The 17,104-nt window shown below is 44.4% G+C and overlaps 1 protein-coding gene across 1 annotated transcript; it reads right to left on the reverse strand.

The window, feature by feature from the left end:
- Window positions 1-233: 233 nt before the first annotated feature.
- On the reverse strand, window positions 234-17,098 carry PRDM14 (PR/SET domain 14). Its single transcript, XM_039345377.1, has 8 exons — window positions 17,038-17,098; window positions 14,519-14,545; window positions 6,347-6,403; window positions 6,084-6,241; window positions 5,423-5,693; window positions 4,235-4,437; window positions 1,160-1,261; window positions 234-592 (listed from the first exon to the last, which is right to left on the reverse strand). The coding sequence occupies exons 1-8, from the start codon at window positions 17,096-17,098 to the stop codon at window positions 362-364; spliced, it is 1,110 nt and encodes a 369-aa protein (XP_039201311.1). The 3' UTR covers window positions 234-361.
- Between the last annotated feature and the right edge of the window lie 6 nt (window positions 17,099-17,104).

Raw genomic sequence — 17,104 nt, forward strand, 5'->3', positions numbered from 1 at the left:
TTAGTTACATATGCCCATCTCTAGCTTAGGTTCCTATTGCTAAGAGTCACAATCATTATTTCCCAGGTCACATAAAACACAACCATCATAACCACAGTAAAAAAAAATCTGAAATCTAAGTTGCAGCAGTACCTTTTATTAATGGTTGGCAGACAAGGCCATATATTGATTGAAACAGCAGAGGTTGTAATGTCCTGCATTTTGATTGATAAATAAGTCAACCACATGGTTTATAGTCTTTCAGGACTCCTCATGCCTCTTACCAGCTCATTCTGCCTACCTGTGAATCCAGCATGCACAATATTAAAATGTACATAATGTCACAGGAAGGCAGACATGGCCCCAACCATTACTTTGCTGACTAAAAAGTTGTGTGGAATTTCATATGGAAGCGAAGTTCTTCTGCCTCTAGGAATGTTTTACCACATAGTGTACATGTACAGCCTTTGCCTTTCGTACTATGCGTGCGTCGCACATGGCTATCATGGGCAGCGTGTGAAGCAAACACTTTACCGCAGTGCTTACACTTGAAGGGCTTCTCTCCTGAATGTTGGCGGATGTGAGTACGCAGGATGCTGGAAGCGGTAAAGGCCTGCAGAGATCAAGGGAATGGATAAGAAAGTAATTAGATCCCAGAAACAAAATGCCAGAAACATGAATTCTGTAATAATCAGGGGGGCCTCTCAGTAATTGCGATATTCATAATTGTGGGGACTCTTAATCTCATGCTTATGAATTAAAACTGCTCCTTAATTCAATAGTTTAGTTGTAGTATCCTTGCCACCAACTGAAGAAAAGCAGCTGCCGTGTTTTCCCGAAAATAATACCCTACCAGAAAATAAGCCCTAGCATGATTTTTCAGGATGCCTGAGCCCAAAAGCCCCAGGTAAGACCATCAGCCAGAGGGACGCATTTAGTACCGTATTTCCCCAAATATAAGCCGTAACAAGAAAATGAGTTCTAATGCATCTTTTGGAGCAAAAATTAATATAAGACCCGGTCTTATTTGGGGGGAAATACAGTAGTAGGGCAAATTCAGAATGGTTCCACAAGTACAGCATTCTTGTGAAAGATGATCCAAATGGCTAACTGAGGGAACCAAACATTCTAATTTATAAAAAAATGAAATATTGCAAGAGAATTGCAAGAAACACCTCACCTTGTTGCAGTATACACATTTATACGGTCGTTCTCCAGAATGCACTCTCGTGTGCTTGTTTAGACTAGAGGACTGAGAGAAACTTTTACCACACACAGAGCACTAAAATAAGAAAAAAATATCTAATCATTATGTAACGATAGAAGCAGTTAGATCCCATTCTGGTAGGACATAGAAATGTGTAAACATTCATATTATGCAGGTGAATTACCACACGTTAGAGCAGTCTGTCACTGTGTAACAACATACATGTGTGGCTCTGAACCTTTCAAAAATTATTTAGAAGAAGTGCTTCAGATATCCTTGGAGCAAACCATCTTTTGGGACTTCAGAATTTGAAAAAAAGGCATGACTACTCTATCCCTTTGGAGCATGTAAGCAAGGTCCCAGTAGGAGTAGGGTTAACACTGCAACATCACTTTCATTGGTCTGATACACATGGTGCAGACATTCCCAAGGAATATAATCATATTTCCCCAAATCATGCATATTAATACCTGGCACACAACTGTAGTCTTACTACACGACTTTTACAAATATGAACAGTTGTTTCCAACCATGTAGTTCTGAATTAGATTCAGAATGCCCTCTTGATAATTATTCTAGCATTGTTTATTTATCTGGAATACCTAATTGCCATCAAGGTACCAAAAACAATGTCTTTCTCTGTGATAAGAAAAAAAAAAACCTTTTCTCTTCTCTCTGCCCACTTTTGGTTAAGAAAATATGTCTGTGCTGCTATTTATAAGGAAGATTCACTGAATACAATGAAACTTCTAAATATATATGTCTTAAATTGAAACTGTCTTCATATGTATTTAAAAGTTATAGTAAGACAAGCAAAACTAATCATTTAGATTGTAACAATTTTAGACACTATGTATGATGGGGCATATGTGCAATTATTCTGTAAGATGCACATACAATTCATATATTTTTAAAAAACATATACAGGTTTGTTTCCAGACAATTTAATATCCTGTTGGCAAAATAGTTTTGCAAGACAGCTCATATCCTAAGTATGCCTCCTCAAATGTGTACCCCAATAAATTAAACTGCACTTACTTTCAACTAAGTATTTACTTGAATTGCAATCATATGTACTTCACAGAAAAACTAATCTAATACTTTCACTTAAGCTTCCATAGCATGAAATAAATTCTATCTATCCCAATGGAAGTTCTCATAAATCATTAAAATAAGATGCTTTAAAAAATATTGCACTTATTTCCTGCTTGGTCAGACAGTTTGAATTATTGAAAATCTACTCAGAATGTTAAACCTATAATCCAGTGGTGGCGAACCTATGGCACGGGTGCCAGAGGCGGCACTCAGAGCCCTCTCTCTGGGCATGCGTGCCGTCGCCACAGTCCTAGGCCTTCAGCTGGGTTTTATAAAACCTTTTCGCTTTAGGCCTCTGCCACCATGTGCAAAAAAAAAAAAAAAGTTCAATCAGTCAATTTCAACTTCTCAGGGGGGAAAAAAAAGATCTTGCAAAGTTGGAATTGATTGATTGAACTTTTTAGTCCCACCCAGTCTGCCGTTACCACCGCAGCCACGCCCACCCAACTGGCCACACCCACCTGGCACTTGACAATCCATAAGTGGGTTTTGGGTTTCAGTTTGAGCACTCAGTCTCTAAAAGGTTCGCCATCACTGCTATAATCTATTAATTTCTTTTAAAGCCTCACTTTTTGGAAATAAATGTGCTTTAAAAATGAAGAAATCATTTTAGAGGCTTAGTTTATTTGCACTGTGCTCCTAACAGGCTAAGGCCTCCCAGGAGATGATGCACAGGTGGTGGTGATAAATGCCTTTCTGAGGAAGAAGGCAGTGCTTCAGTCCATTATGGCAGCTATGGTTTCCCCCCTTCTTAAGAGGCCATTGCTTGTTCCCACCCCACATGAAGAATTTTCATCCTGACTCCAACCTTCCTTTTTGGGGGAAGTTGGTTGTGAAGGTGGTTGTGCTGCGGTTCCAAAGGATCCTGAATGAATCCCTTTCACTTGGGATTCAGGCATGGATATGGGATGGAAACGGCACTGGTTGCACTTTTTGATGATCTCTGGTAAGACTGAGATGGTGGTAGACATCTATCTATTCTCACTTTTTCAGCAGTTTTTTATACTATCAACCATGCTGTTCTTCTGGAATGGTTCCAAGGGCTGGAGGGCACTGTATTGTCCTGGTTCACTTCCTTTTTCTAAGGCCATTATTGGTGCTGATGAGGAGCAACCAATCTGACCCCCACCCCCCCCGAGTCCTGCCTTTCAGGATCCCTCAAGGGTTGGTATTTTCTCCATTCCTATTTAACATCTATATGAAACCTCTGGAGGAGACCACCTGTCACCATGAAGTGTGAGATATCATCAGTATGCTGATTGTACATGTTTGGGCAGAACTCTGGACAACCACTAGATGACAGGATGGAGATTTCAGCCATCAATAGGTTTCTTGATTTTTGTAACCCAAGTCTAGTAACATTCAGGATTCCTAGATGAAAGCAGACAAGGTGCTGAATGTCTAGCTCTGTTGGTTGAACCTTCTCAGCTCAAACTAGCAAGAGAGTCACCAACATTCTTTTCTTGGTCTCCGTCAATAAAATAATGACCAAAATTTAGAAGACTACTTCTTACACACATGTACTTATAAGCTACTAAAATTAGAGACAGTATGACTTGCGATAAAGTCAAAGCATAAGGTAAAATTATAAATACAGACTACAAGAAATGGTAGTTGAGCTTCCACCTATCAGATTAGAAGCCTAGAACCATATTTACTCAGAAATAAATTTTATGGTAGTAGATTTTACTTCCAAGTTAAGATTGTGTACTGAATGCTTCTTGAGCATAATTCCAATAGAAAAATAGTACAGAGATACTATCTCTCTCCTATCTTATGCTAATGAAGAAATACCTATCCCAAATTCCAGTCCTAAATCCTGAGAAACTGAAACATGACACTCTGCTTATGCTTAATACCACTCTCCTCATCACTGCTGCTTCCACTGTTGTAAACAATGGAAGACTCCCCAGAGATTCTAGTATAATCATACCAAGAAACTGAATGCCTTACTTTATGAGGTCTGTGCTTCTCATGGACATGGAGAATGTGGATCCTCAGACGGTCCCGTTTTTCAAAAGATCGGTTGCAAAGATGACATGGGAATTTTCTGTTCCCTAGGTCCACACACCGTGTATACTTCAGATGTTTGTCCCGGTAGTATCTGTAGGCAAAGACTTTTTCACACCGTCCACATTCATAACCCTCCACAGATTCTACAAGGAAAGGAGGAAAAATCACCCTCAGAAGCTAAAGACAACTTAAAGTAAAAGACGTGAGCAGCAAGATTGTATTGTATAACAAAGGAAATGACTAGGGAAGGGCTAAATGAAAGATCTCTTACAACTACAGTGCTGGGGTTGCCAGTATTTTGATTGAAAACCAGCTATTTTTTTCCATTTTCTGAAAATATATTCTATGACAACATTCACTTTTAATGCTCACATGTTTTTGTCTCTGCAAACCAAGTGTGGCTACTGGACCCCTTTGAAAAACATTAGCCACACATAACATAGACACCAAAGAAGTAAACTCCTATCCCTTAACGTTTTTACAAATAAGGGACAAGGGAAGCCATGAGTAGTAGTGAGTTAAATGCAAAGTAAAACACTGAATCCTGAAGATTCATTTAAAAGTTGCCTTTTGAGGCAATATGTTTCAGCTCCTTAGGTTGGATTTCCTCAGTTCCTACATCCAGCTGGACTCTTGCTAAAGATTACAAAATAGTATGGTACTTTGAACGAAAAGGTAAGCCAAATATCCTATCCTACTGTTGTCATTATACTGCTGAATGTTAACAATACCAGAGGAAGAAGGAAACAAGTGACACTTCTTCCAGTTAAAACATTAAATACGCAGATGATGCTTCTTCTCCAGCAATCAAGAACTATGTTTGTGTCTCAACCCTGAGACCCTAACCCAACACTTCAGTCCTCAAGTTTTTCTTAGAAGGATCCTTGCTTTCAACTATAAACCTATAGCTCGATTGCTGGCCAAATCAAGACATTGCTTGCTTGCATAGGACACTATCCATAGTGAACTTAATGCTGATTTGTTCTAACTACTATTTTTTGTTTGCACAATTCCCTAAAAGATTCATGGGGGCTGGGCTCTCATAACATGTGATGGTCAAAAGACGTCTCACTGTTTGCAGTTTAACTGCTTACCAGCTATTCAGAGGGGAAAGGTTTGCAAACTGACCTTCACTATGCTGTGGGGTTCGCTTTTCTTCTGCTGTTCCTTTGAGGCTGATAGGGATTCCAAGAAACTGTGAGTAACAATCACCATACCAGACCAGCAGTTCTTGACCAGGTGTAATTTCTTTGCAGCTCTCATAATAGATCTCGCCTTGACACTGAAGGGTTGTCAGGTTTTGCTCCTCTGGGAAGCGGGCACAGTTCACTAATGACATCCAATTTCCAGAAGAGCCTCTGCCATCAATAAAATGACTCAATTGGCCATCTTCAAAAATCTGCAAAACAAACACACATCTGTAAATGCAGAAGTCCAGGCATTTCTTGGGCAAGGCTTTCACACATCTTGTTACCCAACATTGAACCAGTTTTCACTATTAGACAGTTGGATGGTTGACTTCAGACAAAGCAGAAGAGAGACTGAAACTTTGATATTCAGACTTAGAAGGTGGATATAATTATATATATGTTTTCTTGGGAAAATCCCTTGAGAATTTTTTTTTTTAAAAATCAACAAATAAATTCAGGGATGGATAGGCTGGTATCTAACCTGCATAGCTATACCATACTCAGCAGGCATGGGAGTGGGATGTATATTGTTTCTGTTCCTCCTTAAACCCTATACTACCTTTCAACTATTCTAAGACAGAAGGTGCAATTTCAAGTACCTCCCACATCAAAGAATTGTCGTCATAAGTTTTAATCTCGCTGGTGTTGACCACTTTGCCCTGGAAAGGACCAAACTGAATGCCCTTAAGGATGGTTTCTGTGCAGAAGACACCCAGCTGTGGACCATCAATAAATACAGTCTGCAACACAGTCAAACCTGGAGGGAAGAAACCAAGTTGGCAAGTCAAAGCAGAAACATCACCAATAAAGAATTCAGTGATGGACAGTAAACATTCTTCCCAAATAAACAAAAATGTACTACCTTTGGGAAGTTGCAGAGTTGATCTATCCAGCAGTGGGGGCTGACTGTCAGTATCACCTGAAAGAAAAGCAGTTATGATGAGGTTGACAGAGCTTTAAGAATAAGCAATAGGGTTTAAGAAGAATAAGCAAGTGTGCTCAAATAGAAAACTCAGCTAAACTAGAAATAATCCAAAATAAACTGCCATTAATTGCCATAATATAAATGGAGCAGCAGCTCTAGTTTATCTAGCCCACTTTAACTATCTCAGCTGAAATGCCTCTAAGATGAATCACAGTTCATCTCAGTTGCCACTGAACTCTTGTTTTTTTCTACAAAAACAACCTCTGGGTCTTGCAAAGAAGGGGACATATGGAAAAAGGATAAGACATCATTCAGAAAAAACATAAGGTTCTATTATGCCATCCTGGTTGGGAGTCAGGAAAGTTGTGAACCAATAGATCTGGAATGGATAAGTTAGATAAACCTATTTGGAGCCCATTTTATCTTTAAGATATTTATTGAAAATAATATTTCATGAAATTCCCCATCCAATATTTTGTTAACAAAAATATCAACGTCAAAATAAAACGCCAGAGCAATGAGACCAATGTAATTATAACTAGGACAATTAGCAGTTGCTGTATTCTAACATTGGGACTACTAATTTTTAAAAATCTACACTTTTTAAAGTTAAGGGCAGATCAGGTGTTTATTTATTTATTCCACTCCTAAACGCATCAGGAGTGCACAGAAACTACCCTCTTTAAACAGTTCCACTCTTCTCCATCTCCTCCCTTTTTAACCTCCTTCCTGCTGCAGAAAGGATTGAGCGGCTGCCGATACTCAGTAGTTCTCCTGCCAACCAGCATCCTTGATGCTTTGAATCGATGCTTCCTTTTGCCAGGAATCAGACAACTAACTGGAAAAAAACATTACCAACCAAGATCAAGGCAGGTTCGAGAACTCCTTAGGCACCAGACCAAAGGTTTGCTCAGCCTTTCGAGGAAGGGATCCAAAGTCAGGGGAAAGCAGCCTCTTACTAGAAGGGTAAGCTGTTTCCAACTATCCTCCTAGCGGAATTTCCACCCGCTTCCTCCCTCGCGATCCAGAGCATCTTTGAGCTTCAGCCCAGCTGATCAAGAGACCCATAAGTATCAGAAGAAACTTCCTGCGCGGTTTGGTTTAGCGGGGCTTAAGCTTAAAGAAACGCGCCAGTCCGTTCCCTCCTTTCCCAAAACGAGAAGTCCCCCCCCCCCAAAATAAGCCACACGTGGTACAATTTACAGAGGGCTATTTGAGCCAAGGAGCGTCTCTTTCAAACTCGCCCAAAGCAGAAGCGAGGCTTTGGGGTCGAGACTGGGCGGATCTGCCCGAAGACCCGCAGCCGAGAAAGCGGAGGGAGAGCCCGCCTCGGCCGCTCCCTTACCCGGACTGGGGCCCACCTGCCGAGAGGGCGCGCGGCTGCCTCCCGCCGGGCAGGGCGCCGTAGAGGACGGCATGGAGCTCCTGGGCCGTGAAGCGGTAGCTGGGCAGGCGCTGCTCCGAGTCCGGCGTCCCTTCGAGGCTCCTCTTTCTGGGCGAGGCTCTCTTCCCAGAGAAGGGCGCGGCCAGCACTGGCACAGGCCGGGGCAGCGGCGGCGGCCGGAGAAGAGGAAGGGTGGGAGGCGGAGGCGGAGGTGGCAGCGGCGGCCCCAGGTAAGTGGCGGGTAGCCGCTGGAAGGGGAAAGGCGGCAGCGGAGGCGAGCCCGGGCTCAGGCGCCCGGCAGCTGACGTCGGCGACTGGAAGACCACCGTCGGCCGAAGGGTGTCGAAGAAGAGCGGCGGGTGCAGAGCGGGGGCAAAGGAAGCGGCGCCGGTGGGGCAGCTGTGGAACAGCATGAACAAAGGCTCGCCGGCGCCCTCAGCCACGCCGGCCTCTTTGGAGGGCGCGGTCCCCGCCAACGACGAAGCCATAGCTGCCCGCCCGTCTGGAAAAGACGCGGCACCTGTGAGGCGGAGAAAAGGCAGAGCTGAGGCAGCGCGCTTCGGGGAGGGGCGGCCGAGGCCCGTAATCCCCGCCCAGAAGCCGAAGTGTCGGGCCAACCTGTCTGGCGGAAGAGCCGGGGTACCTCAGCGCTGGGCAGCCGGGCTAGACAGGCGTCGCCTGCTCACTTTGTGGCCTCCCGCCCACTTTTCTTGAAGGAGGGGGAGGGGGCAGCTTAGCCCGGAACCTTCCCGAACTTCCTTCAGAAGGTTGGACGACGATCCAATGGCCCTCAGCTCGGAAGCTGTGGGGGTGGGGGAGCACAGCCGTCCCCTTTTCCTGACTAGGAGCTGTTGGTGTCCTTTGGACGAATTAGACTGCAGCGGCCAACCCTGCCGTCGTTGGCCGTGTTGACTGAGATTGTTGGTCGCTATATCTCCATTCACGTGAAGGGCCGGAGAGGCAGAAAAGCTCCGGGTAGAGGGTGATTCTGATTCCCCGCCCGCTACATTGATGCGTTTGAGAGAGAAATACAGAGGCCGGTGTAAGTGTGGCCTCTTTCTGCCTCTCTGGCATCACTGGGGAAAACGCACCAGGAGCGATGAAAGGGGCGACCTGAGAAAGGTTGGACGGCAATAGATTTTATAGGGCCGCTATCCGTTACCCGTGAAAAGCCCTAAAAATTCACAATCCTCCTCACTTCCTTTTCAGAGGTTCTTACTGTCAGGTACGTGGGTGTAGGGCTTTAAACCAAATCTTCCCATTTTCCCCGAGAAAAAAAATAATTTCGTGGTTTGCTATACAATCGCCGTTGCGAGCGTACATGCACATGAATATGTGGATTTTATTCCTTGGGAAAGGGATATTGGACTGTAGCTTCGGTTAGTTTTAGAAAGATTTGTTTCCTCGACTGGTTTAATTCTTTTATGATTTCTTTATAGCTTTGCAATTATTAGACAGCTCTTAAAAGTACAATTCTAGAAGTACGAATAAGAACTTGGTTTTAATGATGAAACCGGCAATGAAATAATCCCCAACATAATTAAGATTTACTCAATGAGTAAATTGGATAGGATTACAGTGCAAACGTATTTCTTGGGGAGGGAGGTCCGTAACTGAACTACGTCAAACTTACAACCTTTTCCTCTTCTAAAGCCGTATTTCCATACATACCTATTTTGGACCAAGTTGCAATACAATTTACTCCCGAGTAAATTTGCCTATATAGCGGCTTAGCTGAAAACGATTTTGGGAACTTCCAATGCAATCTAATTCCTGCCTCCTCCCAAGCAAGGCGTGTTTTTTTGAATGAGTACTTCTGGCAGAAGGCGTCCTATAAGGACCATTAGAGGCTGTGTTTCCTCTACCGGCTTTTCTGCAGTGCCCAAGTTTTTCGTTCGCACGTGCTCTCTCTCGGCTGCTACAAGAAGGCTCTCCCCAGGGAAAACGGCCGCGAGGATGATTGTGCGGTCAGACCTTGGTGGGACGAGAGCTGCAGAGGATGGCAGAGAAAAGGTCGCCTTGCATAAGCAACTCATAAAGAATGCGCCTAATTCAGAAAACGAACAAGAGGGACTTAACGTAGTTTCCCCGCTACAATAAATCGCGTTTTTCCTTCAGCTCAGCTTGTTGCCTGCTGGGAAACTGCGGTCCTTAAACCGCAGCCCGCGGCTTACTTCGGGAATCCATTCACCCCTCCCGTAGCTAGAAGACCCAAAGCAAAGGGCGGAGGCTCGTGGAAGACACAGCGCCCCCCCCCCCGTGTAGAGCGGAGTCTGTATACCGCCGTCGGTTAGAGGCAGGGGTGGGTCTTTGCCAGCGCCCGAGGCGCCCCTCAACCCAATTCTGTTTCCAGGGCTCTCCGGGTCATTCTAAGCAGCTCAGCTTGCGTCGTCCACCAAGGGCGGCGGCGGCGGCAGCTAGGTCGGGCCCGGAGGCTTTCCTCTTCTGGAGGGGGAAGGGACGAAGCGTGACGGCGGGCTACAACTCCCCGTTGTAGCTTCGGCGCTCGCCAGGCTCACTTGCTACCCGGAACGTGGTGCTTCTTTGGCCGGCCCCTCGGCTGCGCGGCATAATCAGCAGCTGGACCCGAGAGGGAGCCGTGGGCTCTGCGTGGGCGACTAGCCCATCCATTACTCTTGCCCTTCTCTCGGGCCCGAGGTTCCAGAACGCCGCTTTTCGCAGCTACCTGCTGGCGGAGAGCAGGTGTCGCACAGCTCGGCTTCTGGCTTCCTCCGACGGGCTTATAGAGGTAAATCGTGGTTTCCGCAAATAATGTAGATTTTTAGGGCGCCGTGAACCATAAGTGGACTCAGTCTGGTGAGAGCGATGGAGTTAAGAGCGAGCCACTTGGGGTGCATATTTATCTCCGAGGGAGGGTGCAAGTGCCAGAAGCACAGAACAGACCCGGAGCATCCAAGCTGTGTTTGCACAAAACCGTGCACTCAAACTCTTTAACGACCCCGCTTAAAATCTGGCTGACTCGGCATCAAACGAGGCCTGGCTTGGAAACAATGCCTGGTTTACTCGATGGGCTTCCCGCCTCCCTCGGAATGTGGGAGCCCCATCCGGTCGGGAAATCACGACGCCCTGAAAATGCAAAGATTCGCTAATTGTCAAAAGAGTCAAGATGGCGGTTCAAATAAGGGAGGGGCTTCAATCTCAACTTGGTGGGCCGCCATCTTATCTTTTTCGACCGTACCTTGCAGGTACCCCTGAACCTGAATCTCGCTGTAAGAGACAAAGGTGAGGGATGATGCGGCAATTCCTTGTATAAAGTTAAGTTTCTTCCTTGGAGCAGAGCCCGAATGAAAAGTCGTTCTGCAGCGATTCTAGTTCCTGGATGATTATCTCGTGGTGGAGCTTACAACCGGTGGGGGTCGCATCCAAGATAGGCCCAGGCGTGATGCCGCTTAAGTCTCGGTCCCGACAAAGCCAGCCACATGCTGCCCCTTCCTGAAGCATCTGTTGCGCCCAAGCTTCGCAGTTTCGGGGGGCTAGGCCCCCTAAGTGGAGCCGTCTCTTGCAGAAGCTTGGAACAGCCCGCACTTTCTGCTAAGGCCACCCACGTGAGCCCCCAAACTCCGGACAACCGTGTCGTGGCAGCCTAGAGACGCCGCCCGCCCAGTCTTTGTTGTCCCCCGGGAGTTCTGCGGCGTAAATAAGCTCGCCCGATTTTCTGGCCAAGCGGCCCTAGAAAGAGCTGAAGGGAACAAACAGGCCGGTCGGCTCTTGGGCCTGGAAGCCTAGCGAGGCATCGAAACTTCCAGGCTGAGGGCTAAACGAGTGGACCGAATTGGAGGGGGCGCCCGTTTTCCTTCGGATTTCCAGTTGCATTGAGAAGATCCGTCCCGGGGCTCCTCCGAAGCAAAATAGGAGGAGCCGCGGGTGTCTCGGATTCCCACCTTGGCACTTTTCTATTATGGCAGGAGAAAACCGGCCGCGTGTTTCGACGGGCGTCCTTTGGCTCGGACGCGCGGTTCGTCCTCCCCCCCCCTTTCCCGGCCCTCGAATCCAACCGAGAGCATTTTAGGAGTTAGCAGTAGGAAATCGGAGAGAGGATTCATTTTGAAAATATCCAAAAATGCTTCTGTCGAAATGGATTGCTCCAAGTTGCATCCCTCCAACCTTCCTTCAAGTGATGGAAGGATTCGTCTTGGCGCGGGACTGTAGTTATTCGTCTACTACCATTTCGTCATTACTTAAGATCTTGCCTAGCGGTGTGGACAATTATGTTTTTATGTTGTGTTCGTAAACCTCTTTTGCTTACAAACCATTTCCTCCCGAGATTCTCCTTCGTGCTTGGAATAAATGCTGGCCATGAGAAAAGTGGGGGACGGGGGGGGGGAGAGAGGAGCTGTATCCACGGTCACAATCACCTAAACGCCTCCAATCGATATCAAGTGAACATTAACGAAAAGAATGAATCCACCCAGAAGGGGAAGGCTGTACATTTCCGAAGTTTGGATTCGATTAATGCTTGTTACCATTTGCCTAACCATGGTTGGCTAAGCGTCATATGCCTTGGTTCACGCCTCGTACCCAAAATATAAACCACGTTGGCCCGCAGGTCACGCGGAGTTCACACTATTTGGCGATACCAACATGAAAGTCCATTTTCTGCCTCAGTGCGACGAGTGAGCCCCGCTGAAGCGTTGATCAATTTCAGCCGCGTTTCTCTCCCGCCTCTTCTGAAAATGAACCGGCCAGAAAATTTCTCTCCATACAGAAATTTCCTCTAACGTTGGCCCTCCGTTAACGACTGGATCAGCTTTCTTTTGATTTTATGATGTTGGTCTCGGGCGGGGGGGAGAAGGTGAACGCTCGTGTTTCAGATTCCCACAAGCTAAGTAATAAGAATCGGCGGAAAGGAATTCTGCCCATCGAGAAGAGAATCCCCCGGGAGAAACCGGGCTGAAGATATGATAGTCCCCTTGGCTTGGGGAGGAGGGGGGCGTCAATGAAATATTAAATCTGACCTTCCCTTGGAGTTTGGTTAGACCAATCAGTTAAACCTTGATCTAGGACTATTTAAAGACTACCGTGTGAAAAAAAATAAAAAAGTGGGTGAAGGCAGAGGAGAAATAAAGACGGTGCTAATGTCTTCTTTTATTAACTGGGGAGTTGCAAGAATAATCTTCTGTAAGCCCATTAACAGCGCCGCCTTATGCAGAGAGGTTCAGAAGGAAATCCTATTGAGTTCCAAAGGATACATTCCCGGCAAAGTTATATTAGAATGACATTTTAAAATTAAGAAGGATGTAGCTTCCCACCAAAGTAATTCTTACATTATTTGCTCTCATTGATCAAATTATTTGATCAGACTCTGTAGCTTTTACAAATACAGAAATACAACGGAATATACTTCAAAACTACCTTACAAAGTTTTCCATAGGTACTCTGCATATATGCTTATATATTCAAATGAACTGCTTTTTGCTTATTCAAAGTCAAAGATCTTTACTGAATATCAAGCATGATTACTTGTACTATTTAGGATGCATTTAAAAAAATATTCAGGTTACACTCAGGCATTATACACAAAGGTGTTGTCAACAGGAATTTAAGTCCTTGTTAATGTATTAAAAATATACAGGGAAAATGGATTGACACGACAGGTGAGACTGCCACCTCATTAAATGTTGATGTTCAATCAAGCAATTAACAGAATAGCTACATTAAATTTTTTTGTATCTACATTTAGAAATCTTAAAACTGTTTCCAGAACACCTGGAAGTTTAACTCAATAGGTCACTTGAGAAAATTAGCTATTTTTTGAGGTGTTAGAATTATGCTTCCTCTTTCCTCCTCCTCCTCCTCAACTTGCATAACACTCTCTTCTCCTGATTCCCCCCTCCCAATAGCCCACTCTGGGGCTGGGAATAAGGGACTGGCCCATTTTTCCCAGCGGCTGTGAAGGGAGGTGAGTTAATTCTGGCTCAAGACCTGAAATACTAGGTTAAGGGCAGATTGTGGTAGAGAAAATCTAGTCACCAGGTGTCACCAGTGATTTAACACACAACGATTATCATCTCTCGTCTGGTCTTCCTCCAACACCAGTTCACATCAGTTCACACAATACCTTAAGCCATGGCTATGTTACCACTGTTTATGGAATAAACCCAGTTGATTTTTTAGTTCATATAACAGACTAAACAAGAAACAAGTAATTATATTTTGGCTGGTAATGTGAGCCAACTCGATCGAGAATATCTGAAAAATCTTAAGAGAAGAAGCTAGCCAACATCCAAGCCATCGGAAGCCTGCTCAGAGTTTGGTAAGTGTGGCTGAACCGCGATTTGCAAGTAAGTCACAACTAGCTAGGTTCACAGAACCTTTAAGCCGTACAACATGATTGACAATCGCGTTAACTGGGCTCACGCACGCAACGCGTCTCAAATAAACTACATTTGAGTCCGCTGAGTTGTATGAGAGTCGCACTCGCCTAAACCGAACAGCCCGCATAGCTGCGCTGGGATGAACGCTGACTTGCTCCTTTACTTTGATTTAGAAGCGAGTACAAAGGAAACGCCTTTTTAGGAGGATTACAAGCACCGGGAGTTAATAGCTGGGTTTTCGATCCCGCCCCAACCCCAAAGGACCGATTCTGGATCTGCTCTAGAGGGGAGTATTAGAAGCGACCGGAAAGTCCGCGGGAGCTCTACAGTTCTTTAGCATGGGGAAATCCCGAGGTTGCTGCTATGAGCCTCCAAAAATTAACTTCCTACCGTTATTCCTTCCGATGGTCCGTCTTCCTCAACGAATCTGGGAGTTCCAGGAAATTGAGGAACAATAAATGCAATGACTCCGGATGGGGTGGAGCAGGCTCGGAAAGGAAAGGGCGAATAAATGGCTTTGAAATTGCTCCGATGCTTAAATCTTTCCTGCACCTGACATGTTAACTAAGGCTGGTCATCCTGAAAAAAAAAAAAACTTCTAGAAAATTGAAAGATAGTTGCTTGCTTGCAGAAGGATACACGATGGGGACTTGTTTACTTGTTGATTTATAACCTGCCTTTATTTTGTACAACTTCAGACAGGAGACCTCAGGCGGCTCTCCACCTCTTTCTCCCTCAACAACAATCCTGCAATGTGGGTTGGGCTGAGACGGCCCCCAAGTTCTCTGTGCGGCTTTCGTGCCCAAGGGAGGACTGTCTCTTCTCTCTAGCGCCCTACTCGCTGCACTAAACTGGCTCTGTTGCTAATATGAGTAACTCATGTGTAAATATACACTGCACCCAAGGAAAAAGGTCTGTTGCAATTAAATGTATTTAGTCTGTAGTCCAGGGTCTTCAAACTTGGCCCTTTTATGACTTGTGGACTTCGACTCCCAGAGTTCCTCAGCCATGCTGGCTGAGGAATTCTGGGAGTCGAAGTCCACAAGTCATAAAAGGGCCAAGTTTGAAGACCCCTGCTGTAGTCAGATACTATTCTGCTGACTCTTGGCACTCTGAATACAGGCCCAGAGGTGATTTCTAAAAAGGGGAGCTTTTAAAAACAACTTTATTAGAGCCTTCACAAGGTATCATTATTAAGCTTCCCTTATTGTAACAATAATTTTAATAGGTCATCAAGTTACCACATCATTTCATTTTGCCTTAATGCTTAAATTGAATTCAGCCTTACCCAGCAGCCTGTTTAAATAAAATTAGGCAACTGCACTGATGTATCTAGACATCCAAATATAATCAAACTGGATTTCAAACTTTTAGAGGCTGTAAGACAGGAGTCTTCAAGTTGGCTCTTTTATGACTTGTGGACTTCAACTCCCAGAATTCTGGGAGTTGAAGTCCACAAGTCATAAAAGGGCCAACTTTGAAGACCCCTGCTGGAAGACAACCACTAATACCCAAATCTCCGTAGGTATATTTGTTTTACTATGCTTAAATAGGTCTCCATCAAAGTGATCTTTGCACTGTGTTGGGATCGTAACACCAGGTCTCTTAGCCAGTATCTGGAATTCTGGGAGTTATAATCTTGACATAGTTGAAGAGGAAACAGGCTTAGCTCTTTTTTTTATAGCTTGCTTTGCAGATGAATCATGATGTGGATTGTTAGAAACCAAGTCACTGGGTTTGAAAGATTATGCTTTATGTCTGTCCTTTTCTATGAACAAAAACCTGTTATTTTCCCATAAACTATCAAAGTATGATACAATGTGTAAATGCATCACGAAATCCGGCTGCTGTAACTGCATTTTTTTACTACTCAGATCACAGCAATTTGTAGCTTAAACAGGTGGTGGTCTTATTATTTCTTATTTACAGGTGCTATCTCACCTTTTCTCAGAGAAGCTCAAATTCCATGAAGACTTCCATTTTTATCTCCACAGCAAATTTTTGTGGGGTGGGCCAGTTTAAATGTTTCATAGTCTTGTATCTTACTCAGGGTCTCACTTGGCAACTTTAAGATGTGTAGACCCAGACATTCTGGGAGTTGAAGTCCACATATCTTAAAGGTTGAGAAACATTGCCTTCACTATTAATGGTTGTGTAACAATTTGTATTCAAGAGGGAAAGAAGACTTGGGGAGAATGTGGGACCTCATAATTATACATTTTGTTAGTTGACAAATTCAGGCGTACCATGAAAATTACAAAATCAACTGAAACAGTTCAAATGAGCAAAAGAGTATTTTAATGTTCGAAAACAAGTTGCTCAATGTGAATCTCAGCCATGATTTTTCTTCATGTACAACTCATAGTTTGTATTTTTGTGGTGTTATTTAACCTAAAGGATGGAGATGAAGTGATGGCTTCTTCAAGTGGTCTGGACCTTGAGTTGCAGTTAAGCACAGCGAAATGATCACAAGCTCTTCGTATAAGCAGTTTTGTGTTACCCTGGGTAAAACTGCTTGATGGTACAGAATATGAAGCTCCTAAAGTATGTCCTTGTGTTTCTAAAAATTTAATTGATTTTTGTCTCCTCTGCTGTAACCTTTGGAAAGAACTTGTCAAACTCCAGATACATCTTCTTGTTTACCAACAAGATTCCTTAATCAAGGATCTTCGGGTTCAGTTTTGATATCTGGTGGAACACCAAGTCTTATGATCCATTCTCGTCTTAGGATAAATCAGCAGAGAGATTGATCTTCTATTCTTTCATATTTCTGAAATTCTGGTTTTAATTCTGTCTAGTACAGATTTCTCCAAGCTAAAGCCCTCCAGATTGGCTCATTTTTTATTTTTAATCCACTACTGCCTAGCATCTCCAATGAGTATCCTAAAGTTTGGGGAAATGAATCCTACCTAAGATTTTTGATCTTCCAAAAGGTGATGGCAGGATCATAAACAAATCTTGATGATGCATGCCTGA

This window comes from Crotalus tigris, unplaced genomic scaffold, assembly GCF_016545835.1.
Source record: "Crotalus tigris isolate CLP2741 ecotype Arizona unplaced genomic scaffold, ASM1654583v1 scf7180000017952.28453644438:3035480, whole genome shotgun sequence".
Taxonomy (NCBI): domain Eukaryota; kingdom Metazoa; phylum Chordata; class Lepidosauria; order Squamata; family Viperidae; genus Crotalus; species Crotalus tigris.

Coding starts and splice junctions, on each gene's coding strand:
- PRDM14 (XM_039345377.1), bottom strand. CDS start 17,098: ATGCATCATCAAGATTTGTTTATGATCCTGCCATCACCTTTTGGAAGA. Junction 14,546..17,037: donor TGGAAGATCAAAAATCTTAG/GTAGGATTCATT, acceptor AGATTCGTTGAG/GAAGACGGACCATCGGAAGG. Junction 593..1,159: donor AATGTGTATACTGCAACAAG/GTGAGGTGTTTC, acceptor TGATCTCTGCAG/GCCTTTACCGCTTCCAGCAT.